The following is a 27504-nucleotide window of genomic DNA, read 5'->3' as shown; positions in this document are numbered from 1 at the left end:
GCACCCCGCCTGGATGCCTACGTGCTGGGAAGGGCGGGGGGGGGGTCGATTGGGGCAGAGGAAACAGACCGCCTTGCGCTGGGGAGCCGTGCTTCTAGCTACCTGCCCTCAATTATCCCTAAACTATCCACAGGCTTTCATAATGCCAGACATATCACTGCTGCGTGTTACCAAGGAAGAGCGGGAGGGTCTTCTACAGGAATGCGGATACCGCCCTGGTCCCTATGCAGCTCGCCTGTGTGCGGCCATGGTCCCCCCACCCCTCGCTGCACAGTGGATCGGACGAGTTAGCCTGACCGGGACAGGGACCACGGTGGCTCTACCTATAAACTTGTTAAAGCACATTGCCCAAGATCTAGCTGCAACTTTTCAAGAGATTACTCAGGCAGATTACACAGATGTCATAGATCAAATCAATGGGCTATTCCACGTTTAGGCATGCATGCAGTCAGCCATAACGAGAATCCTGCTATCACAAAGCATTGCAATCTACTTACCACGAGCACGATCCTCAGCTTCCTCATCAACGTCCGCTTCCAGCTGCTGGGACTGGCTAGTCTCCTCAGGGCTAGAGAAGAGCTCCTGGCTGCCTGTGTCCTGAGACTCCGGGGTGGCCCCCTCAACGCCAGTAGTATCACTGTATTCATCCTCTACACCATCCCCCACTTCTCCCTGCTCTGAACTCTCCATCGTGCTTCTAGGATTCACGGTGGGGTCACACCCAAGAATGGCATCCAGCTCCTTGTAAAACCTGCAGGTTGTGGGGGCTGCTCCTGAGCGTCGGTTTCCCTCACGGGCTTTGCAGTATGCACTCCTCAACTCCTTAATTTTTACTCTGCATTGCAAGGCGTCCCGTTCGTGGCCCCTTCTCATCATGGACTGCGATATCTGACCATAGGTATCGTAGTTTCTCCTTCTGGAGCGCAGCTGTGTTTGAACAGCCTCATCTCCCCACACACTAATTAGATCCTGCAGCTCTGCATTGGTCCATGCTGGGGCTCGTTTGTTGCGTGGAGGCATGGTCGCTGAATGATTGATTAATTGCACTCCACGCCTGACTGAGCAAACAGGAAGGTGATTTTTGAAATTTCCCGGGGCATTTAAAGGAGGGGTCAGGTGAGCACAGGGCAGAGGAGTTTTCTTGATTACCAGAGAGGTATCCTCAGGTATGCTGGGATACCTGCTTATTCCACGGAGGCCAAGAAAAGCGCTGGTGAGTGTCTACATTGCATTACCAGCGCTGGATCACCAGCGCTGGATCCTCTACACCCGAGACAAAACGGGAGTACGGCCAGCGCTGCAAACAGGGAGTTGCAGCGCTGGTGATGCCCTGCAGATGTGTACACCCTCAAAGTTGCAGCGCTGTAACTCCCTCACCAGCGCTGCAACTTTCTGATGTAGACAAGCCCTGAGTCTCTGGCTTCCCGTTACGCTTGTCACACAGCACTGTGTAGCCTGTAGATTTTTTTTTTCAAATGCTTTGGCATTTCGTCTTCTATAATGGAGCTCTGATACAACAGATTTGTTTCCTCATACAGCAATCAGATCCAGTATCTCCCGTACGGTCCATGCTGGAGCTCTTTTTGGATTTGGGACTGCATTGCCACCTGTGCTGATCAGAGCTCCACGCTGGGCAAACAGGAAATGAAAATCGAAATTTCGTGGGGCTTTTCCAGTTTACCTGGCCACTGCATCCGAGTTGAGATTGCTGTCCAGAGCGGTCACAGTGGTGCACTGTGGGATATCGCCCGGAGGCCAATACCGTCGATTTGTGGCCACACTAACCCTTATCCAATATGGTAATACTGATTTTAGCGCTACTCCTCTCGTTGGGGAGGAGTACAGAAACCGATTTAAAGAGCCCTTTATATCGATACAAAGGACTTCGTAGTGTGGACGGGTACAGCGTTAAATCAGTTTAACGCTGCTAAAATCGATTTAAACACGTAGTGTAGACCAGGCCTTACATTATTTAAGTCAATAGGAATTTGGCCTTTGACTTCAAAGGGAGGTCACAGTGAGCACATCAAATTAATTCCATTTCTGACATATGATACTGATAAACAACATAATCCATATTTTAAAACTATAAAGTATAACTACTGTTCTTCCTCAAAGAACAAATGTACAAGCTAAGAACTAAAACTCATAAGGAAAACACTTCCTATTTTTACTGGCGAAGTTAAAGAATGTCTTAACTTGAGAAAAAAATATGCCTGAACAACTTTTACGTTTACAAATTTAACCAGGCTTCAGCAATTTGTCAGTTTTCCAAGCATATGCTGTACTCTCGACAGAAGATGGAATAGAGTGCTGTTTATGAAAAATGATACTTACACTCCTTTTATTAAGAATTTAATTAGGAGATTATCTATTGTTTTATTTTAAATAAACCAGTTATACAGTCTGGACAGTCCCTACGGAAAAGGATAAATGGACACAAATCAGATATTAGGAATGGCAATATACAAAAACCTGTAGGAGAACACTTCAATCTCCCTGGACATACAATAGCAGATTTAAAGGTAGCCATCCTGCAGCAAAAAAACTTCAAGACCACACTTCAATGAGAAACTGCTGAGCTTCAGTTTATCTGCAAATTTGACACCATCAGCTCAGGATTAAACAAAGACAGTGAATGGCTAGCCAACTACAAAAGCAGTTTCTCCTCCTTTGGTTTTCACACCTCAACTGCTAGAAGAGGGCCTCATCCTCCCTGATTGAACTAACCTCGTTATCTCTAGCCTGATTCTTGCTTGCATATATATACCTGCCCCTAGAAAATTCCACTACATTAATCTGACAAAGTGGGTATTCACCCTCAAAAGCTCATGCTCCAATACGTCTGTTAGTCTATAAGGTGCCACAGGACTCTTTCCTGTTTTTACAGATCCAGACTAACACAGCTACCCCTCTGATACAGTTATACAGTAGATCCTCAGTTATGAATATGTCAGGAAGAGAGGTTATTTGTAACTCTGAACAAAAAGTTTTGACTGTTCTTATAACAATCATAGCAGGAGGGAGGGATAGCTTGGTGGTTTGAGCATTGGTCTGCTAAACCAGGGTAGAGAGTTCAATCCTTGAGGGGTCCACTTAGGGATCTGGGGCAAAATCAGTACCTGGTCCTGCTAGTGAAGGCAGGGGGCTGGACTCGATGACCTTTCAGTGTCCCTTCCAGCTCTATGAGATAGAGATCTCAAATTATTATTATTTCATTCTTTTAGAAGTTTACAGCTGAACACTGACTTAATACATCTCTGAAACATTACTATGCAGAAGAAAAATGCTGCTTTTAAGCATCTTAATTTAAATGAAACAAACACAGAAACAGTTTCCTTACCTTGCCAAAAATATTTTACTTTTACTCTTTTTTTAAAAAGTAGTTTATGTTTAACACAGTACTATACTAAGCAGCATTTGCTTCTCCCCCTTTTTTTTTTGAGGGGTGCATCATTTACTGTCTGATTGTGTACTTCCAGTTCCAAATGAGGTATGTGGTTTACTGATCAGTTCGTAACTCTGGTGTTTGTAACTCTGAGATTGTACTGTAAATGCTTCATTGGTAAAAGACTTAAAATAACTATCTTATGAAAATTAAGTTTTGTACACAGTAACATTCTAGATAAAAATATATCTCACACGTCATTTGCCTTTAAAGCTAAATTTCATTAACTCAATCAGAACAAGTATTATAGAAAAGTTCAATACTGAAAGGCCCTAAATATCCATACGACATCTATAAATTAAAATGTAACTCCACATTGCTTCCTCTCTCCCCCACATCTCACACTCATATTAACCAATAACTATGGACCTAAGTATCAGGTCATATTTGCCTATCTACTGTATCATTTGTTTAAGAAGTTTTTTTAGAAAAATGAAAGACTGAAAGTATTCACTGCAGTCAGAGTAAGATAATAGTTTCAGATGCCATTAATAGCTAGTTCACATAATATACACTTACTGCTCAAGTGAAACTCAACAAGGTGGTATAACTAAGGAGATATAAGATTCCTTCCAAACCAGTAAACAGAAAAGTATAAATGCAGACAGTGTTTCTGTAATTCAGGTTAAATGGGAACATGGAAAACTTAGGCTGAGAAATAAGAGGAGCCGGTGCCTCCCCCTACTGGCCATAAAATGTATACCTTAAAGTTGGGGAACAAAAAATGAACTGCCACTTGTACCAATAAAACTTCAGTGATTTGGGATCCAGACAACTATTTGATTACATTCAGTTCTTAAAAAAGGTATTTCTAGAGGACTACTTTAACTACTTAACATTGTCTAATATTAAGCAATACAACACACCCGAGTTACCTCAAGATTTCCCAAACAAATATTTGAAACAGTGACATTATAACCAAACATTAATTAAGGTTGGCTGTAATGACATGTGGCATCATGCCACTAATAAAAATAAATGTTTCATAAGCTAATCTCCTGTTTCCAGTAGCTTGGCCTTCTCATGGCATTACAGATGGTTTCTCTATGACAGGAATGACATTTGCCATCTACCAGGTCTTTAAGTATATTTCCAGCTGTACAGAAGCAATCTTAAAAATTTGTAGTAAACTAAAAAACAGCTTTACATGGTAAAACTGCTACTAAAGTATACAGAAATATATATTTGGGGAGTCCATGGAAAGTGCTATCCATTTCAGTGGAGAGTAGCGGCAATGCGGCAAGCAGCCAAAGACAGCAGAAATAGTTTTAGTATAGGACAGGAAATTACAGTTCAGAAGGTCCTATTTGCAATATTCAAGATTTCTCTACCATCCTTGATACATGCATTTCTTCATTTATAGTTACTCTAGCTTAAAAATTAACGTTTTCATCCTTCTTTCTCGTGTATTAAGCTGTATACGTGAACAGAACAGATAAGCTAAACACAATCTCTATCCAAATCTACAGGGTAAAAAACTACTAGAAAAGATGAAAAATCCAAACTGTATTTGTTCCAACCAGCATTTCCTCCTTCAAAAACCTAATATCCTGATGAAAGCCAGCATCAAATGCAAATATGTAGTTTTAAACCAAAGTTACCCAATTATAACCAAACAATTATTATGCACACATGGAAAATAGTTCCATAAAATGGTAAAAGAAACGCATTGTCTGCACTGTTTTATAACTGTCGCGTTTAAAAGCATTTCTTATTGAATCAACTTCAGTTGGAAAAAACTACTTATTAACCTGTCTGTAACTGTTGTATTTCGAGATGTGTTGCACATGTCCATTCCAATATAGGTGCATGCACGACCCACCCACAATTGCCATAATTTTTTCCATTACTGGTATCCATAGGGTCTGCTCCAGCACCCCATCGTGCCATATGCTCATAGTGCCAGCATAAAGGGCCCCATGGAGTCTGCACTCCTTCCATTTCTTCTTACTGACAACTCCAAGAGAGGGGACAATGGACAGGTCTTGGAATGGACATGTGCAACACATCTTGAAGAACAACAGTTACAGAAAGTTAACCATTTTTTTCTTTGAGTGCATGCACATGTCCATTCCAATACAGGTGACTCACAAGCAGCTGCACAGGAGGTGGGCTCAGAGACCAAGGACAAGCTCCCTGTAACACTGTGTGGCCAAAGTTGGCATCGTCGTTGGAGTGTACGGTAATGGCATGGTGTGTGAAGAATAAGTGCACCACGGATCAGGTTGCTGCTCTGCAGATATCTTGAACAGGGACTTGAGCTAAGAAACCATCCAAACAGGCCTAAGATCTTGTGGAGTGAGCAGTCAGGTTAGGTGGAGGAGGGACTCCTGCGAGGTCGTAACATGCCCGGATACACTAAGTAATCCAAGACTAAATCCTCTGGGCAGAGATGAGGAGACCCTTCAGGCTACGTCTACACTACAGCATAAAATCAAAATTACTAAAACCGGTTTTATAAAACCGATATTATAAAATCAATTTTATGCGTCCACACTAGGGCACATTAATTCGGTGGTGTGCGTCCATGGTCCTAGGATACCATCGATTTCCGGAGCAGTGCACTCTGGGTAGCTACATTAAAGGAATGAGACCAATAACTTTGATTTCCGTCCACACTAACCCTAAATCGATATAGTAATATCGATTTTAGGGTTACTCCTCTCATTGGGGAGGAGTACAGAAATCGATTTTAAGAGCCCTTAAAATCGATTTAAAGTGCCTTGTAGTATGGACGGGTACAGAGTTAAATTGATTTAACGCTGTTTAAATCGATTTAACTGTGTAGTGTGGACCAGGCCTCATTCTCTCAACTATCACTATGAACACCTGAATCCATCTGCAGAACAGCTTGGTCCTTTGAATATAAAATACCAGGGCCGATCTAACATCCAAGCAATGCAAACATTGTTCTTCCCTATCTGCATGCAACTTAAAAGAGTAGAATACTGGTAGAAAAATTGCTTGGCTGAAGTGGAATTGTGAAACCACTTTCGGGAGGAACTTTGAACGTGGGTGCAGCTGCACTTTATCTTTGAAGAAAATTGCATACGAGGGGTTCCGACATGAGGGCTCGGATCTCCAAAACCTTCTTGGCTGAAGTGAGGGCCACTAAAAAAGCACTTATAGGTTCAACAGCAAGCATGTCACTAGGGGGATGAAGGGCGGGCCTGTCATCTTTGACAGGATGAGATTTAGGTCCCAAGGAAAGATTGGTTCCTTCTGAGGGAACACACTCTCCAGCCCTTTGAGAAAATGGATCATCGTTTCATGCCAAAAAAACCCAATCTGTTGTCAACTTTAGGATGGAAGGCTTAAATGACTGCCATGTGGACTTTGATTGAAGAAAGGTCCAGATCTTATTGTTTCAAGAGCAGAAGGTACTCCAAAATAAGTTGCAATGAGCATTGTATATGTGGAATCCCACGCTGGGAAGACCAGATGGAGAATCGTTTCCACTTTGCCAGGTAAGTTACCATGGTGAAATTTTTTCTACTGCCTAGTAGGACTATGAACCTCCTCAAAGTAAGCTTGCTCTTCAGGATTCAGCTGTGAAGGTTCCATGCTGTCAGATGAAGAGAGCTGAGATGCAAGTGGAGAAGCTGACCATGGTCCTCAGTGATCAGGTCTGGGTGCAGTGACAGCCTGATTGGTGGCGGCACCAAAAGGCTTAAGAGGGTGGTAAACCAGTGCTGTCTGGGACACACCAGGACTACAAGGATGACCTGTGCTCAGTCTTGCTTGATCTTCAACAGAACCTTGTGAATTAATGGAATGGGGGGGAAGGTATAATACAGATAAGTTGTCTATGCCACAGGAAGGCATCTGTAAGAGACGCCGTGTCATGGCCCCTCTGGGAACAAAACTTATGGCATTTCCTGTTGTTGCAGGTAGCAAACAGTTCTATAAAGGGAAGCCCCCCCCCCCTTTGGAAGATGTTTTTAGTGATGTCTGGATGAAGGGACCAATCGTGGTAACTGGAGAAGGACCTGTTGAGGTGATTTGCGAGTTGGTTCTGTATACCCAGCAGATAAGATGCTTCTAGGTCAGAGGTGGGCAAACTATAGCCTGTGGGTCACATCCAGCCCGCAGGGACCGTCCTGTCTGGCCCCTGAGCCCCCAGCCCTGCAGCTATGCCGCCACGCGAGCAGTGCTCTGGGTGGCGGGGCTGCACACTCATGCAGGGCAGTGTGTTTGGCTCCAGCCAGGAGGCACGGCTCCAGACATGCTGCTATGAGCGGCTTGGCAAGGGGGTCAAGGGCCCGGATATGGAGCAGGGGGCCTAGGCGGGGGGCAGTCAGGGGACAGGGGCAGTTGGATGCAGCAGAGGTTTGGTGGGGCAGGAGATGGGGAACGGGGGGGTTGAATGGGGATGGGGTCCTGTGATGGGGCAGGGGTGTGGACAGGGGTCAGGCAGTCAGGGGACAGGAAGTGGGAGGGGGTTGGATAGGGGCAGGGGTCCCGGGAGGGGGAGGTCAGGGAACAAGGAATGGGGGGTTGGATGGGTGGGAGATTCTGAGGGGGGCAGTCAGGGGGCGGAAAGTGGGAGGGGTCAGATGGGGGCAGGGGCCAGGCTGTTTGGGGGGCACAGCCTTCCCTACCCGGCTCTCCATACAGTTTCCCACCGCGATGTGGCCCTCCGGCCAAAACGTTTGCTCACCCCTGTTCTAGGTAGATTGAGTATGTAATGCAAAACTCTCACAGTTGGATTGCTTCCTGGCATGGGAGGGAAAAATGCGCTGCACCCTGTCTGTTGATGTTGTACATGGAGGTTGTACTGTCTGTGAGAACTGAGACTGCACTGTCTAATGTGGGTTAAGAATGCCTGGTAGGCCAGACGAACTGCCCTGTGGTCTCTATTACTGATATGGAACAAGAGCTCTTCTTGAGACCATAGGCCTTGAGTCCTAAGCTGCCCATGGCGGACTTCCAAACCCAGCACCAAGGCACTGGAGATACATAGATGGTTGGGGCCTCGAAAAAGGTACTCCCGCACAAACTGTTTGTCTGTTCAACCATCAAGTCAGTGAGTCAAGGACAGTAAATACCATGTCCAAATGATGTTACGAGGGTGAATATACAGTGGTCAACCAGACCTGAAGAGGTCTGAGATGTAGCCTTGCATGTTGTACCACATGTTCACGATGCCATGTGGTCCAGAAGGCTCAAGCACATCTGGACTATTGTGATCAGATGTGCCTGAAGGGAGCTTATCAAAGTCGAGATTGAGCAGATACAATCCTCTGAAAGGAGGTGCTTCACCTATTCAAAATCGAGAACCGTGCCAATAAACTCTATCCTTTGTACAGGGATACAGGTGGACTTCTGGTAATTTATTAATAGGACCAACACCTGGAAGGCAGACATGCCAAACCCATGGAAAAAAACGCTGAAATTGGGCTTGTTTTTAAGCTTAATTGGCTTGTGAGTTGCTTGTTGGCTAGTTTTTGGCTTGTAGCTTGTTTGGCTTGCACTTGCACTTCATGCAAAGAAGTGGGTACTAACCTCAGACAAAAAAGATTGAAGCTGTAAATCAGGATCCAAACCAGTGAGAAGAGCACAGATCACCAGCTCTGCAGGAGAGTAGAGAAGTCGTGACAGCAGTGCCATCTGAGTGTCTTTAAAGTTCTCTTGGATTTATGATGTTTGATTTTAGGGAGAATTACAACATCTAATTTTTTACTCTTTGCTGATACAGTAGAACCTCAGACTTACGAACATGTCAGGAATTGCTCGTAACTCTGAACAAAACATTATGGCTGTTCTTGCAAAAGTTTACAATTGAACATTGACTTAATATAGCTTTGAAACATTACTATGCAAAAAAACTGCTGCCTTTAACCATCTGAATTCAAATGAAACAAGTACAGAATCAATTTCCTTACCTTGCCAAAAAATTAACTTTCCCTATTTTGAAATAGTTATGTATAACATAGTACTGTACTTGCACTATTTGCTTCATTGTTTTTATTTCTGCTGCCTGATTGGTACTTCCGATTCCAAATGAAGTGTATGGTTGACTGATCAGTATGTAACTCTGGTGAACACAACTCTGAGGTTCTGCTCTACTGTACGCAGTCTCAGCTAATGGCAACGTAACATAGCTTTTTATCTAGGAATTATAACAGTTATATAAAAAAGCCAAAATGTTTAATGAGTAGCTTTGAAGGGAAAAAGGAAGAGAAAACGCTTACCCAGCTCATCCTTGCCATCAGGTCATAATGCAAGGATTAATAGTGCCTGAGAGACTAAGTTAAACTCCGTTTGTTATTTCCCCTTGCTCCAGCAAACAGTATGTGTTCACTGGGTTTCCTCCCACCCCCCAACCATGCTCATGACAACTCTTGGTCTGACCTTTAATGGTTGGTTACCATTAAAGTAAATTGGCAACTAAATATAGCCTTTATACTAAATGTGTTATTTTTTTGCTAGTCAGGAGACTATACTATATCTAGAGATATTTATTTAAGTAATTACATAGCTTAACATACATTTATTCAGATTCCTATTTAGTCTTATGTTGGCAAATAGTCAATAATGCATTTCTTATTTACTACAAGATTAATTATTTTACTTCTGATTTCTTTCAAGCTGTATTTGGATGAAAACTAGAATTCAATTAAAATGCACAAAACAGCAGTTTAGTTTATCAGTTAAATAAAACTACCTTAATATGCTGTATACATGAGAAAAACATTATTTTGTCAAAACATCTTTTGCATTTACAACTTACTGACTAAACAAAGGCAGCGTTACCTGTAGTTTGTGAATTGAACTCATTGTTTCTGGTCACAGTGTCCTTCAAGATTTTAGAACTAGTGGACCTCATCCTCTCACACTTTGTTTTTAGTCACAGACTGGAAGAGGAAAACAAGCTTTTTCAACTCCCAATCATTTTATGAATGAATCAGTCGTTGAACTAAACAAACAGAACAAACAAAATGATAAAAAATTCTTCCTGCATCTCCAGAAGATGTTAGTGCTGTTAAAAGCTGGTTCAGCTCTTGAACAAACTCTGGTTCTAGGTGTTTCACCAGTGACTTTTACGAGTTCAAGTGATCAGACTTTCTTTAAAACTTCAAGCAGTATACATTTGCTGCAGAATATTTTTAATTGAATTTAATTGATTTGAATGGGTTGTAGAAAGATCAAGCCTTAATATAAACTGTCAATGTCAACATTTAATTTTCAATAGGTTTATTTTTTTAAAGAAAAATGTAACTGCAAAAATCAAAATTAAAAAAAAAAAAATCTGTCCCTAGTAATTTATTCTGACCTTTGTGTACATTTTGGAAAATTTTAGGGGACAAAATTAAAGCTGGATGGGCAGTGTAAATCAAGTGTGAGTAAAATTATAAATTTCCCAGAAAACTGATATCTCATGAATTCCTCCATAAAAATCAAAAACAAGAAACCTGCTGAGTGTACACTCAGCAGAAGCATAGAACACTATAAAAAGGAGAGCCTTTATCGGTTCTCTCCATTACCCTAAAGAAAGACTGACATACATTTAACAGTATGTAAGCAGTAACTGTGTTGCCTCTGAATATCATTACAGAATTTGACACCAAAATTGTTTTTTTCCTCAGGAAAACTAATAGTAAGTATGTAGCTTCTCTGCAGTAATGATATCATTCTGATACATTCACATTTAGTTCAATGAAATTTAAAGTCTTCCCCCCCTTCACACAAAGAGTTTATAGTGCTTAATTCCGTAAAGCTTTTAAGAGTCAATTCTTTGCATTACTATACACAGATGCGGATAAGAAACTAACCATTGTTATATTTGTATTTATATTTATTTTAGCCTGATTTCCAATGCCACAAGGATTCAGTACCAATAACTTAAATCTCAATACACTTTAGGGAAAACTAAACATAGTTAAATCAAACATACTGCTAACCTGCCAATACACAGAAGAAATATGTTGATTCTTTTAATTTAGTTCATTATAAAGCACCTGGCTAAATTACAGCTACTGAGAGGAGTGCCAGGAGTCTAACCATACTTAACAGAAGCTGAAAGTGAGATACAATTGTTCTCTACTCCATTTTGAGAATGCAAATGGTTCTTCTGACAAGCTGACAACTTTCCTTCCTATGCCTGCTGTGTTACATATATACAGAATTGGTAACTCTGTGTGTGTAGACATCTGTTGTCAAGATGCATCGTTAATAAACTGACCGTGTTCTTGTTACATAGCAAATGCATCTCACACTTCAGTGTTCTGATCTTTCTGCTGTATAAATTCATAATGTATTTATATCAAATATTTATCTCCAAAATGTCATATTAGCTTTTCACTGCTGAGTTTATTTTTTAAAAAAATACCCTTTAATACTGTCTTGCTACAGTTCATTTGAGAGATGTGGACAAAATAAATTTCTCTGATAAATTGGAGTGGGGGGGGGAGTACATTCTATACAAGAGAACAATTGAAAACAGCCAAAAATTCTTCATATGGGAATTATGTATTAAGTGTGGTTTTTTTCTTCATTTCCGTGAGTCTTTATTAAAACAAAGGCTGGGGGGAAGGGGGCACAGCAGAGACCCCTGCAAAGACCGGCCGCAAAGGGTTAAATTAAAATGCTCTTTTGAGATGTGGCGCAGGGCTCATCCCCAGCGCGCACACACACACACACACACCCCTGCGCTAGGGTGACACAGACAGAGACCCTGGGACATTTTCAACAGCTGCCTCCGGGGGGCAGCCCTGAGGTTCCGATGCTGACCCACATGTGGGGCCGGGGTCAGCCTAGTGTTACCAGTTAAGAAATATGTGCTTGAACACCGCTGCAGTGGTAGACCTCTTGCTAGCAGACACTATCTGAAACTGAAAAGCGATTAAGAAAAACCATTTTTAATACATTACTAAGGAGATTCACCCTCATTCTACTCTTCACTGATTAACTGAGCTGTGATGTCACCTGACATTTTCATGTTCTGCTATAAATTGTGGCCTACTTAACAGATTCACTTACTTCTTACCCTCATATTCTAACAACATACTGCTTCATAGTTGTGTTAAAGATAAAACTTCATTTCATGTAATTCCCTTCCAAAGCTGTGGGGTTTTTCTGTTTGTTTTTACGTTCAGTATCTAATGGCTGACAAAGGGTAACTGGAGATACGTGAGTGATTAAGGGAGAAAAGGTGAACACTAAGTTATATTCTATACTTTTATATTCTGCAGGTTTTACCACGTGAGGCATACATTTTTTATACTTTTAAATAGAGGGTTTTTTTTATTATTATTATTCTGACATAACAGACAAGAGAATATTTCGGTTTTTTTTTCATGTTTATCTTCCATAAGCCACTCTGTCCCTTTTCAGTTCATGTAACCTGGAGAAATGTAAGTAATCCACAAAAGGAAGTTAATTTGCTTTTGTATTTCAGACATTTCTTGATCATTGGTAAGGCTCTGTCAATCTTCAATGAATGGTCATGTAGGCTACTGGCCCAAATTTTCAAAAGCAGTGAACTACACTGAATTAACAGAAAAATCACATACTATGTAGTCAAAAATATAAATTTCTAATACTTACAAAAACCAAGTTTTTGGATAATCACGTTTCTTTAAAACATCTCATTGAAGACCAAGGAGTTTGAAGTTTTACAAAAATGTCTGTTAACTTAGAGGTGCAAAATAAGCATTTAAAATACTGAACAAGACCTTTCACACTCAGATCTCAAGAATGGACAAACTGAATTTCAAACATACCAAAAACTCAGTCATGATTTATTGAATACACAAGGGAAATTTCAGTCTAAATGATACAGTACTGGCTACAGAAAATGGGCTAGTCTTTACCTACTATATTTCTCATTTTATAAAATTACAAGGAGTGGGGGAGGGGGGAAACAGCAAATTTTTAAAAGACTGAATTGTTAATTCAATTTGTCGCTAAATTTAAGCTCTACTATTATCATCAGCTAAAGCAGGGGTAGGTAACCTATGGCATGTGTGCCGAAGGCGGCACGTAAGCTGATTTTTAGTGGCACTCACACTGCCCGGGTCCTGGCCACCAGTCTGGAGAGCTCTGCTTTTTAATTTAATTTTAAATGAAGCTTCGTAAACATTTTAAAAATGTTGTTTACTTTATATACAACAATAGCTTAGTTATATATTATAGACTTATAGAAAGAGACCTTCTAAAAACAGTAAAATGTATTACTAGCATGTGAAACCTTAAATTAGAGTGAATAAATGAAGACTCAGCACACTACTTCTGAAAGGTCGCCGACCCCTGAGCTAGAGATTTAGTCAGTCAGATTTTAAAAAACTCACTGTTTTCACAACTGTATCCCTGCAATGCAAGGAACATTCATACAATGGAAAGTTTTCAAAAGCCAAATGTATAAAAAGTGAAGTTCATCTTTTGAACTTTCCATATACACTTTAAAGCCATGTGCAAAACGAGAATACAACATTTTGATGGGTCAAGACAAGAAAAATAATTTATCTCACGTAACTCTATATTGAAACTACTGTTTAGGTGGCTAAATAAAATCAAGTAATAAGATATATGTGGATCATCACCATCACACTGAAAAGGATTAATATTAAACAGCTGCTGCTATCTTCTAACAAATTCAACAAGACCTGTAAAAACAGGCACAAAGGATTTCTTAAACTGGCCATCCTGTCCAAAGTGGCCTTAATCGTACTAATACTTCAGCAGCAGATTGAAAAATAGCAACATAATGGACAATTTCAGAACACTAAGGGCTTGTCTACATCAGAAAGTTGCAGCGCTGGTGAGGGAGTTACAGCGCTGCAACTTTGAAGGTGTACACATCTGCAGGGCACCACCAGCGCTGCAACTCCCTGTTTGCAGCGCTGGCCGTACTCCCGTTTTGTCTCGGGTGTAGAGGATCCAGCGCTGGTGACCCAGCGCTGGTAATCCAATGTAGACAGTTACCAGCGCTTTTCTTGACCTCCGTGGAAGGAGGAAGCCTCTGGTAATCAAGCTGGTTTCCTTTCCCGGTTTGCTCTCTCGGTCCCGGAGCCAGCCAGCAAACCGCAGGGAAGGAGACCTGCTTGCTCGGGGTTCCGGGACCGAGAGAGCAAACCGGGAACGCCGCGGTTTGCTCTCTCGGTCCCGGAGCCAGCCAGCAAACCGCAGGGAAGGAGACCTGCTTGCTCGGGGTTCCGGGACCGAGAGAGCAAACCGGGAACGCCGCGGTTTGCTCTCTCGGTCCCGGAGCCAGCCAGCAAACCGCAGGGAAGGAGACCTGCTTGCTCGGGGTTCCGGGACCGAGAGAGCAAACCGGGAAAGGAAACCAGCTTCGCCGCAGTTTGCTCTCTCGGTCCCGGAACCCCGAGCAAGCAGGTCTCCTTCCCTGCGGTTTGCTGGCTGGCTCCGGGACCGAGAGAGCAAACCGCGGCGTTCCCGGTTTGCTCTCTCGGTCCCGGAACCCCGAGCAAGCAGGTCTCCTTCCCTGCGGTTTGCTGGCTGGCTCCGGGACCGAGAGAGCAAACCGCGGGGAAGCTGGTTTCCTTTCCCGGTTTGCTCTCTCGTCCCGGAACCCCCCTTGAAGCCGCCCAACAGCGCTGCAGTGTGGCCACATCTAACACCACTTGCAGCGCTGGTTGCTGTAAGTGTGGCCACTCTGCAGCGCTGGCCCTATACAGCTGTACTAATACAGCTGTAACAACCAGCGCTGCAAAATTTAAGATGTAGACATGGCCTAAGAGATCTTGAACCTGTCAGAATTGCCTGACAGTTATTATACATTTAACAAAATTGTTTTTCAGTTAAGCTTTAAGTTCACTTAGTGGTTTGGCAGGATATACTATAGTATAAATGGCTAAAGGAAAGAGAATGATACTGGGAATAAATTACTTAATCCATTATCATTGTGCCCTAGGCACATCACAACCTCTATATCATTCACTTATTTTTAATAGAAGACAGTTACTTTTATTGTATTCTGAAAAGTACATCTTCACAGTGTTGAGGAACAAATTATTAAAGAGTACTCCATGAAAATGACTCAGCTACCAGAAAATTTAAGCGTAGTTGAAACAGACAGATATAACTCCAATATATTTGAAAGGCAGAGGAAGTTCATTATATCATCAGTTTCACAACACAGAGCTATCAATCCACAAAGGGATATTTCTGTTAATTACTTCTACTGGAACGCTCCAGTGCCAGACCACACAACCATTCTATACAGCATTTTAGGAGAGGAAGACTAGAAAACTAAGCTCAGAGACTTGATGGGAACACCAGCTTGATAGCTGCCAAGCTCCAGACGAACAGCCTAATAAGTTTGACTGTCGGTAACTATTATTAACCACCATGAGTTATCTGGTCTCAGCAGAAAAACAGTTAAGGTTAACAAAGAAAAATTCTGGTCCCTCCTATTCTTTCCAAAGCTCCACAACTGTTCTTGATAGCTAAGCAAATGGACATATCTTTGGGGTTAAAAGGAATGATGTATCAAATTGACTTGGACCAAAGTGAGATCACAGGGAGAAATAGGAGGATTTATACTATGAAGCAACCTGCTAGCCACTGTCAAAGTATTAAAAGATCAACTCCTCTGAAAAAGAACCAGAGGGGAAACAGATGCTATAGAGGGCTATCAGTCAGGGACACAGACTAAACTCTCTCTCTCTCTCTCTCTCTCTCTCTCTCCTACCCCCCACCCCTCGCACCAGATCCAAAAAAGAAATGAGGGTACGGTCATAGAAACAAGATGGCATTAAGGTCTTTATCCCAGGATCAGATCACAGATGTCCTTCAAACATGAAGTTGACACTGGAGAAGCAGTAGCAATACTATAGTCGAAGTTAAGAGGAAGGATGGTTTAGGGTGCTAATTTGAGACTTGGGCTGAATACCCTGCTCACCACAGAACCCCTCTGGGACCTGCAAGGTGTGATTCCCAGGGCAGGCTGACGGCCAGCAGCTCATGCTAGCCGCCTGATTCCAAACTCAGGTGGTAAGACAGAGCTGTTACCTGGGCCATCTTGTCCACACTGCTACTTTTAGTGCACTAGGACGAGTAGAGCTAGCATGAGTATTTACCTGCATGGGGAATCATACCTTCCCACTGCAATACTGAGTACTCTTAGTGCCCAATCTGTAACATGGGGATAAGTAATGTTTGCCTACCTCACAGGGGAGTTCAGAGATAAATTAGAGACTGTGAGGTGCTCATATTATGGTAATGAGGGCCTATAATAATCTACATAAATAGGCAAGAATTTGGCCTCTGTTTTATTAGAAAAACAGTTTAACCCAAAATTTACAACACATAGCCTGAGTAAAGACCAAATTTTCTCAAAGTTTCCAAGTAAATCTTAGTTTGAGTTCTAAGCAGTTAAAAATAAATCTTAAATAAGTTAAGATTTTGAATTTCAATTTTTCAGCCCCCTATACCTTAAAAGCTACAGACAGCAGAAAGTTTAAAATGTGTATATAGTCAGATTTAGGGTCTCCCTCTCCTCTGGTGATACATAATTATTTTAACACAAAGAAAAACAGGGTTAGTCACTATAACTGAAAACTTCTGCACAACAGAGCTGATGGATGACATGTCAACTACTTCTGTTGGATAACATGGCATATGGAAGCTTTTAAAATAAGCTAGAGGGGAAAAGCTTTGAAGCAAGTTGGGGAAAAAGGACTCCTGCAGTATTTGTGCTGCTTCTTGGATGAGGGCCTCTGACAAAGAAACAGTTATTTTGATGAAGACCAGGATCTTTGACAAAGTCCCAAACCAGCTCAGGAGCACAGCTCATGAAAGTGTTCAGTCAGCTCCACAAGAGCCTACTTTTTGTCAAAGTAGCTGTTACACTATTGAAGATTCTATCCTTCATAAGAGAAATATTAATGTTATTCATCATAAATAAAGAAGTAGCTTTTGTTACTTTTGTTCACCAACATACCATTTGGCAGACTTTCAAATCAACAATCTGAATTTGCAAAAAAGGAAATAGTGGCTGAGTCAGCCAATAAAAATTGGCTACAGAAAAACCTGGAAAGCTTATTAGGAAAAAGGAACAGAGACAAGAACAAGAGAACTTTGAGTTCCTCTGAGTCACTGGGCCAACGTAATTATTGAAAGCAGGCAAGTTTCTGACCAAGAAGGAAAAAAAGGCAAGACATACAGAGGCCCCAGGAAACACCCTATTCCCCAAACATGAGAGAATGTAAGCATGGTAGTGGAGAAATTCAGTGTCTGTGGTGGTGGGGAGTTTGGGGGAAAAGGGTGCGGGAGAATTAGCATTCCCAATAAGACAGAGTTAAAGCTGTGATGCATTATTGGTTGTGATTAGTGGTTGTGCTAGAGCTGAAGAGTGTGCCTATAAGTAGCGGAGAAGTTGAGTATTTTTTCATTCCTCAACTTATTTCATTGTTGTGGTTGTTACATTAGCTACCTTTATGCCTGGGGGAATTCTGTGCCATACTGCATGTGCAGAATTTATGTCTCCTGCAGATTTCTTTGCTTCCCCACAGAAAAATGACAGGGAAGCAAAGGGAAGCCACAAAAGCAGACATGCAGCTCTCCCCAGCAGTATGTTTCAGGTGCCTACAGTAGCTGGCAGAGAAGTCAGTCACTGTGGGGCAGATAGCAGGACTGGGGAAGACCCGGCGGGTGGCTCCTACTCTTACGCTGGGCTCACATGCTAGTCCCAGCCAGGCTGTGGAGGATGGGAATTCCTCTTCCCTTGCATGGTATCCCAGTCCGGGTCAAACCCAGCCCCAGATTTCTCCCCCACCTACAGGAAGCTCTGCAAATTCTTCCCTCCTCACACCCATTGCTCCTTAGCTGCAGGGGGAGGGACCCCTGTATAGGGAGTTGCTCCCCATTCACCCAACCCCAATGCATCCAGACCCCTCCTCCTACCGACACCCTCCTGCTGAGCCTCACCACCCCACACTCAGAACCCCCTCTTGATGATCCCCACTCCCACCTTCACCTGGACCACCCCGAGGTGTAACCTATACCCGGATCCCTATCCCATCAAACCACAAGCAGCTGTACCAGGATCCCCATCCCACTGAGCCCCACTCTCGCAGCATCTGGACCCCCCAGGGAGCCCCCCACACCCAGATCCCCTGTCAAGCTCTATTCCCCCTCACTTTGCAGACTCTCCCTGGTGAGCCGCAACCACCTTCACCTGGACACCCCCCACCCACAGTCCCAATACTGTTTCATCCAGAACCCCCCACAACAAGCCCCGTGTATCCAGATCTCCACCCCACACCCAGATCCCCCACTGAGACACATGCATCGAGATTGCCCCACAAAGGACCCTCTCAACCCACCCCTGGATCCTCCTATATTAAGCCCCTCCACACTAGGAGCCTGCATTGCTGAGCCTACTGGCCCACACCTGGTGCATCTGGCATAAAGAGGCAGGGCTCTGGGGTTTTCTGGAGCAGGCCCAGTTCTTGTACTATGTCACGGTTGGGTACAGGCTCACCTCTGAGTCCATGTCGGGAAAGGCAGGGGGGGAAGCTGCAGAATTCTCCCACCTCTGTGCAGCCACTGGCTTCTGCTCTTCAATGACATGCTGGAGCCTCAAATTTATTTGACAAATAAAATTTACAGAATTTTAAATCTGTTGGCACAGAATGCTCTCAGGAGTAATCTCATGCACAGATCAGACTTAGAATCATAGAATATCAAGGTTGGAAGAGACCTCAGGAGGTCATCTAGTCCAACCCCCTGCTCAAAGCAGGACCAATCCCCAGACAAATTTTTGCCCCAGCTCCCTAAATGGCCCCCTCAAGGATTGAACTCACAACCCTATCAACTATCTCAAGGGAGTAGTGGCCTCTTTGAAGATATAATTTTTAATTTAATGCCCTCCACGAAAAAAACCTCTGATGCCCAAGCAGTTTCATAAAGATGTAGTGAGACAAAGAACAAACAATATAAATAGCACAACCATAGAGGAGCAAAAGTTAGAAAGGCCAAAGCATAAAACAAGATTAAACTAGCTAAAGACATAAAAGGTAACAAGAGAATCTACAAACACATTAAAAGCAAGAGGAATACCAAGGGACAGGGCAGACCCATTACTCAATAAAGGAGGGGGGGAGGAAATCAATACAAGAAAGTCTAGAAATGGCAGAACTGCCAAATGACTTTGTTTCAGTTTTCACCAAAAAGGTTAGTAGTGATTGGATGTCTAACTAACACAGTAAATGCCAGTGAAAATGAGGTAGAATCAGAGGCTAAAATAAGGAAAACACAAGTTAAAAATTACTTAAGACAAATTAGATGTCTTCAAGTCAACAAGTCCTGATGAAACACACCCTAGAATATTCATGGAGCTGACTGAAGAGATATCTGAGCCATTATCTATTATCTTCAAAAAGTAATGGAAGGCAGGAGAGATTCCAGAGGATTGGAAAAGGGCAAATGTAATGCCCATATATAAAAACAGAAATAAGTACAACCCAGGGAATTACAGATCAGTCATCTTAACTTCAGTACCCAGAAAGATAATGGAGCAAATAATCAAGCAATTTGCAAACATCTAGAAGATATTAAGCTGATAAGTAACAGTCAGCATGGATTTGTCAAGAACCAAAATGTGTCAAATCAACCTAATAGCTTTCTTTGACAGGGTAACAAGCCTTGTAGATAGGGCGGAAGTGGTAATGTGGTATATCTTGAATTTAGTAAAGCTTTTGATACGGTCTCGCATAACTTTCTGATAAACAAACTAGTGAAATACAATCTAGATAGAGCTACTATAAAGGTGGGTGCCTGCCTGGTTGGAAAACCGTTCCCAGAGACTAGTTATCAGTGGTTCAGTCAAGCTGGAAGGCCATATTATGTTGGTTCTCGCAAGGATCAGTTCGAGGTCTGGATCTGTTCAATAGCTTCATCTGTGATTTAGATAAATGGTATAGAGAGAGTACATTTATAAAGTTTGCGGACGATACCAACTTGGGAGGGATTGCAAGTGCTTTGGAGGATAGGATTAAAGTTTAGAATTATCTAGACAAACTGGAGAAATAGTCTGAAGTAAATATGATGAAATTCAATATGGACTAATGCAAAATACTCCACTTGGGAAGAAACAATCAGTTGCACACATACAAGATGGGAAATGCCTGCAAGGAGTACTGCAGGAATGATCTGGGGGTCATAATGGATCACAACCTAAATAGGAGTCAACAGTAACACTGTTGCAAAAAAAGCAAACATTCCAAGATGTATTAGCAGGAGTGTTGTAAACAAGACACAAGAAGGAATTCTTCCCCTCTGCTATGCAATGATTAGGCTTGAACTGGAGTACTGTGTCCAGTTCTGGGCACCACACTTCAGGAAAGATCTGGACGAATTGGAGAAAATCCAGAGAAGAGCAACAAGAAAGACTGAAGGTCTAGAAAACATGACCTACAAGGGAAGATTGAAAAAAGTGTGTTTGTTTAGTCTGGAGAAGAGAAGACAGAGGAGACGTGGTAACAGTTTTTGAGTACATTAAAGGATGTTACAAGGAGGAGAAAGAAAATTGTTCTCCTTAACCTCTGGGGACAAGACAAGAAGCAAATGGCTTATAAGGAAGTATGGGCAGTTTAGGTTAGACATTAGGAAAAATTTACTGTTTTGAGATTAAGCACTGGAATTAACTGCCCAAGGAGGTTGTGGAATCTCGATCATTGGAGATTTATACGAGCAGGTTAGACAAACACCTGTCAGGGATGGTCTAGATAATACTCAGTCCTGCCATGAGTGCAAGGGACTGGACTAGATAACCTCTTGAGGTCCCATCCTATGATTCTACAAATTGGTTCCTGGCCTGAGAGACAGACCATGCGATCTCCATCACAGTTGCCAACTTCCACACTATGCCAAAAATCAAGCTAATCCCATTTCAAAACAAGGCCAAACCAAACCAATCCTTAAGAACCCCAACATTCTATGTGACTAGATCCCTCCAGGGTGCAGTCTGGGCCTGTGGTGGACTCACTGTGCACCCCTGACTCTCTCCCCTCCTTGCCCCTGCTTGCCGGGAGCTGATAAAAAAACAGAGGCAACAAGCTACAAGCCAAACAACAAACTACAAGCCAGAAACTAGCCAATAAGCAACTCCCACGCCAATTAAGCCAAAAACAAGCTCAATTTCTGCATTTTGTTTTGTTTTGCGGGTTTGGCATGTCTGGTCTCTATTTGAAATGATAAAACAGATGAAATAACATGCTGTCCTTTTACAAATGGAGTAGAACATGACTGAAGGCATGGCCTGTACCTATAATAAGTATTCTCAACACTTGGGAATCACCAGCCAGTTTCAATGACTAAAACGAAAAAATCTTGCAAGAAAGAAATAAGCATGACTTTCAGAGAGTTCCTATGGATTGTCATATCTAGCAGACACGTTGATTTATTTTGGATTTTAAAATGTGCCAAGACCTTTGAATGGGCACATGCACAAATACAGAATGGGATCAAACGTCCATAATATGAAATCATCCTAATCCAATCAAAATATCCTCCAGGACAACCCACTTTTCCAGAAAATAATATAATGATACATTTTCAAGAAAACTTGGGTGGAAAGAATATCATTTTCAGTATGACTTGAAGGTTAATATATGAGGTTTTGACAGACCAAGAGAAAGAACAAGGAATAATATATCATTGAACAGTCCGGCCCCAACTCTTTCTAATTCAACATAGAGGTGTTAGTTCATGCTCCTAATCTGATTTTAACTATCACAATGTAACCCTTTAACCCAGGCCACTTAGGATTTATACATTTTAAGCGTTCATTTAAGTGGTCCAGCAAAACTGGATGCCATTACACATTACAAAGCAAAGGTAACATGGTCTCTGCAACGATCAATGCTAAGCACAAAAGCAGCCACATTCTTCTCTTGCTGAAGTTCATAGGTTCTCTCATGATAGAATCCCCATAACACTATTTTAATAGTTTTAATTTACTTACTGACAGTGACCATATCCCTGAAAAAATGTTGGCACTTACCATATGACAGATTACTTCATTACCTTCATGCTTACCTAGGACTCCAAAAGGAAACTATTCCCTGCCTTGGGTTGCCTTCCCTTATTAACAGAAATTTAACTGGAAATTTTTGAAAATGCATACGACTGCTTAGTCTCAAGTTATAATATCTAAAAAACCCTGTTATCGGTTATAGGAGCCACTTATAGAATAAAAGCTGTGTGGGTTTCTAGTCATTCCTGAGGAAGACGAGAACATCTTATGAGCATCTCTACACTCTCTCCAAATAAGAGCTGAATCAGGAGACTAGGAATAGAGCCATCCACAAAATGAGAAAATCAATGTACATTATCAGTAAAATTAAATAAACTAGAAGCCCACTCCAAGAGAGAACTGAGCTCCTCTGAGTCACTGGGCCAACATAATCACTGAAAGCAGGCAAGTTTCTACCCGACAAGGAAAAAGGGGCAAAACATTCATAAGCCTAGGAAACAATTCTTATTGTCCATTCCAACTTTCTGTTCACAGAGCCATTTCAGGACATGCATTTTCTCTAATGAGACTGATCTTCAGAGACATCACAGCTGGACAGACATGAACAAATTATGCCAGATTAAACACATACTTAGAAAAGGGGATAAAGTTTATGAAATGGACAAGCAGGAGAGGATTTCCTATCAAAGGCATCCTATTCTAACATCTTCTGGATGTACAGGTTTAGCTTTAAGATGGCCATTACTGATCAGTTTTGTATTAATGCCACTAGAATTTCTTTACAGAAAGAAGTCTTGCTCCTGAGACCAAGTCTTTGTCCAGAAAAAGAAATCTGTTACTTACCATTCAATAGCTCTGGTGGTTGGATGTGTGTTGTTCATAAGGATTCCACTCTTAGTGTATATGCATGAGATTGGATTCTTTTGGCCACAGTATCTGTTAGGGATACACTTGTGCAGTAGCTTTTTTTTTTTTTTTTAGTAAAGAACTTAAAATGTCACTTGGATAAAGCTAGTCACCAATTCGCGTCATTTACTTAGATCAGCCAGTTGTTGAGCTATGGGTAGAACTGGATCCTTAGATAAGTTTCTACAACTGCCAACCACTTGATAATTAACCTTGTGTTGTGGAAAGACTAAAGGGTAGGATGCGGTACTGGTGGTGAGATGTTCCTACTTGGATTGTGAGTTATTTCCTGTGACCTTAAAGTATGAAAATAAGAAAACAGACATCTTGAGGATCCAGCGAGGGAATTACAGAAGTCAAAGGCACAATTCTGAACATGCACTGATGGATGAACCTGTTTAGACATCAAAGGTCATCTTTCTATCTTCTTTGGAATGAGAAAATCATGGGTATCAAATCTCCTGCCCCTGAATTCTAAAAGCACTTCTGAGATGTAAGAAAATCCACCTTCTACTTCAATATCTTGGGAGGAAGGTCACTGAAGAGGAGTGGGAAGTAAGGGTAGGAAGAGACTGGAATTGCATGACACTCTCTGTGACCTACTAGTCTGCAGTGATATCAGTCTAGCATTCCTGATTTTTTAAAAAAGGCAGCTGCAAAAAGGAGGATGGTGGAGGGCTGGGGAGAAAATTGACAGTCATACTTCAAAGCTTCTGGCAAGCTCTCAACTGCGGCACAACACTGGCTGTCAAGAGGAAGATTAAGTGTGGTGTATCTGAGGAAGAGGTGATGGGTAATCTGAACTGGAACCGCTCCTTTTTTTTTCCACTGCCTCTGATTGTCAGGAATGAGGCCCTTCCTGTAGCTGAGCCTGAGACTAGCTAATTCAATTTCCAGGCAGACTAATAAGCGCAGATGGCCTACAACAGAACCACATGATTTGCTAAAGGGAGCCAGCAGGCATGCTCTTAAGCCAGCAGCACCAGCATGTCATTGGCTGCTCAACCCTTCATCCACAGCTGTAATCATCCCTGGGCCTGCCTCCTTCTCAGCCCTGCTCCAGCCTTGATCTCACAAAGCCTCAAACCCTTGCTCCAGTCTGATTTCCTGATTCACTCCAGTTTACCTCAGTTCCAATCCTTGGCTACAGCTCCTGACTCTGGTCTCTTGACTCCTGAGTCCTGACTCCAGCTCCACTTCTCAGCTCTTATTCCTCATTTCAGCTCGCTCCAACCAGTAGGCCACACCGCTCATGCTTTGGTCCAGACACTGATGCCTTCTGTGGTTGATTATAGTATGGAGATGTGGTCTGAAGGAGGTTTGAGGTCTGGCTTGCTTTCTTCTTGGGGTGGCAGTATATAAGCTCATCGAGAACCATGCAAACTGGTTCGTTCTCAAGTTCTTAATAAGTAGAGGGCTTCATCAGTCTTTGAGCTGAAGAAGTCATGACCCTCAAATGGAAGATAATCTATCATGGTTTGGATCTCAAAGGGTATTCCCAATGACTGGAGCCAGAAGAATTGATACTTCAAATGTGACAACGGTGAGTGTAGATGAATCAGATGCATCTAAAGCAGCCTCCAAGAAAGTGGCAGCCATCAGCTACACTTCTAGCATTATGGATTTTAATTCTTCCCTGCACTGCTAAATGATTCTTTCCAAAAGGAAGTGAGAATTTATCCCAGTATGGAAAGTTATTTTGCCAAAAGCACCTAATGGCAAGCAATGCACTTCTGGAGAAGGGCAAAAGATAAGACTTATTTTAATTTTTATTTTTTTGGGGGCCAAGCATAGACAGTTTCTTAGGATCCTTTTCCCTCAGTGTTGTTTTAGGAGGCCCCTTCTGTTAAGATCTTCCTCGAACAGCCACTACGACAACAGTCTGACAGCAGATGAAAATCAGAGTACTTAAAGCCCTTAGCGGTAACTTGGTTCTGCGTATGCACCATCTTGAAAGTTGCAGGCACTGATGATGCTGAAGTCTGCCACAAAAGTCCTTAGCAAGCTATAAAAATCCTTCATTAATAAGCATAGCAAGTTTCCTAGGCATGAAAACATGCAAATGTCTAGTGGCTTGTGAGACTTCTCTTGCACTACTGCCAATGGAACATCAAGGGTCCCAGGAATGCATATTATCGGGTCTTAGAACGCCTCAAAGATATCTGCAGGACAAGACATAATTCAAGGGAGGATGATAAAATTGCTGCTGGGGTAAATTTTTACTCCACCTCTGCCTGTTGATCCTTATCATTCTTACAGGAAGGTGGGAGCAAAAGATGGTTGTTTGCAATCATATGGCTGCATACCCCAGGGCACCCAGTAGGACAATGACTGAGGAACATATGGATACCAGACTGGTTGACATACAAGTGGGAGTCTGGTCCCTCAGAGACCCACACAACTCATCTACCCAAAGAAGTGTCTCTGGAGAACCTTCTTAACTCCCAAGTGTGGTGGCAATGGAGAGGAAGGTGTAAGCACAGGATAAGAGTCCATTATACATCTCGTTGTGGAAGAAGACAACAAATATACCTCTTCTAGTTCTGGGCAACCCATTCTGATGTGCTACAGCTCTCATGCATTCTTTGTATCTGGGTAGGGAAAGTAGATTATGCCAGTGTCTCAACTGCTATGTGCAGTAACATGGTTTTGGTGACCCATGGCCAAGTTAGCACTGCTTATGTCCTACAAGAACAAGGGGGATTCCAATACTGAGCACACAGACAGGTCACTTGGTGCTGAATAGCCCATTGGAGGTGAAAGGGATGGTACAGTGAAAGCTGAGGCATAAGTAAAGGTGGTAAGCAGATTTAGCTAGTATCCCAGACACTGTTTTTATTGCTGGTATGAGGTGCCATAGGGACCCATCTTAAGTCACTGGCCGCCCTTTGGCTGCAGAACTTGAGACAAGTCTAAGATGTCAAACTCGTGTCTCTGTTCCAAAGGTCCTGGAGAGGAAGAACTCTGTCTAGTTTCTGGGGAAATGCTCCATTCTACCTCTTCTTGATACATGAAACGAAATCAACAATTGGAGTGTCTCACGTTTCACAGTTGGAGCTTGGAGGGAGGCCATGGGTGGAAGAGGCGAGAGAGGAAGAGCTTCCCCGAGAGGAAGTTTCACCCGGTGCCCACGCCTAGGAGATCTAAAGCAACTAAATGACCACTCCCCACTAGTTAAACAGGAACAGTAAGTCTGATAGACAAAAGGTTCCCTAGAACAATGTCCTAAGCACTCAGGGTTTTTTGTGTGTTTGTTTTTCTGCTTACACTTGCTGAAAAGAGTACATTCACAATATGGGCATCCACAGGAAGAACATAGGAATAACCACACTGGGTCAGACCAGTGGTCCAGCTAGCCCAGTATTCTCTCTTCCACCAATGTCCAATATTCCAGATGCTCCAAAAGCAGTGAAAAGAACAGGTTAATTTATCAAGTGATCAATTCCTTGTCACCCATTCCTAGCTTCTAGCAGTCAGAGATTTCGGGACACCAAGAGCATGGGGTTGCGTCCCAGACCATCTTGGCCAACAGCCACTAATGGATCTATACTTTATGAACTTTTCTATTTTTAACCTAGCTATACTTTTGGTCTTTATATATAAAATCAAAAATTGATTCTTAAAGTAATTTGCAGTCTGCTCTTACAAACTTGTGCCCGTGAAAGGGGGGGGGGGAGGGAATTGGTCAATAATGCAAAATAAGGATGTGTTAAGTTTGAGCGGGACTGGAATCTATCATCATAAGTCATGTTTTAACAACTATGATAATTACTTTTAAAATTCCAATATAACAATTTTAGTTTTTAGATAATTACTAAAGAAAATATTTAACTACAATAAGCATTTGTTTGCATGAATACATTTAAAACTGCTATAGTGCAAGATCTCAGTACAGGGGTGCTAGAACAATTTTTATAGTGAGGGTGCTGAAAGCCATTGAACCAAACTGTAAATGCCATAAAATGGACACCACTGCAAGTCAGGGGGGTATGGCAGCACTCCTAGTTCCAGCATCTAGGTCTCAGTTACAAACTGGTTTAAGTACATGGAATGAAAAAAAAAAATTTAGAAAACGCTAAATCAGCTTAACTGACAACTTCAAGAAGCCTCTCTCATATCAAGGTCAAACTCATCTGCCCAATTAGAAACATCATAAAGAGCTCAGCATCAATAAGTAGCCTTCAGCTGCCCTGATGTTTCAGCTTCC

The 27504-nt window shown here is 42.2% G+C and overlaps 1 protein-coding gene across 8 annotated transcripts in view; it reads right to left on the bottom strand.

Annotated features, from left to right (window-relative positions):
- JMJD1C (jumonji domain containing 1C) overlaps positions 1-27504 on the bottom strand; it is a 331267-nt gene that overhangs the window by 248667 nt on the left and 55096 nt on the right. Inside the window, exon 1 of one of the 8 annotated variants that reach the window (XM_030568490.1) lies at positions 10205-10332. The exons of the other annotated variants lie outside the window; for them this stretch is intronic. Within the exon in view, the coding sequence (XP_030424350.1) occupies positions 10205-10228 (24 nt within the window). The 5' untranslated portion in view covers positions 10229-10332. Of the gene's footprint in view, positions 1-10204; positions 10333-27504 lie in introns of those variants that run through there. 8 annotated transcript variants of the gene reach the window in all.

Source organism: Gopherus evgoodei, chromosome 7 (genome assembly GCF_007399415.2).
Source record: "Gopherus evgoodei ecotype Sinaloan lineage chromosome 7, rGopEvg1_v1.p, whole genome shotgun sequence".
Lineage (NCBI taxonomy): Eukaryota > Metazoa > Chordata > Testudines > Testudinidae > Gopherus > Gopherus evgoodei.
This window is presented reverse-complemented; position numbering and strand designations above follow the sequence as displayed.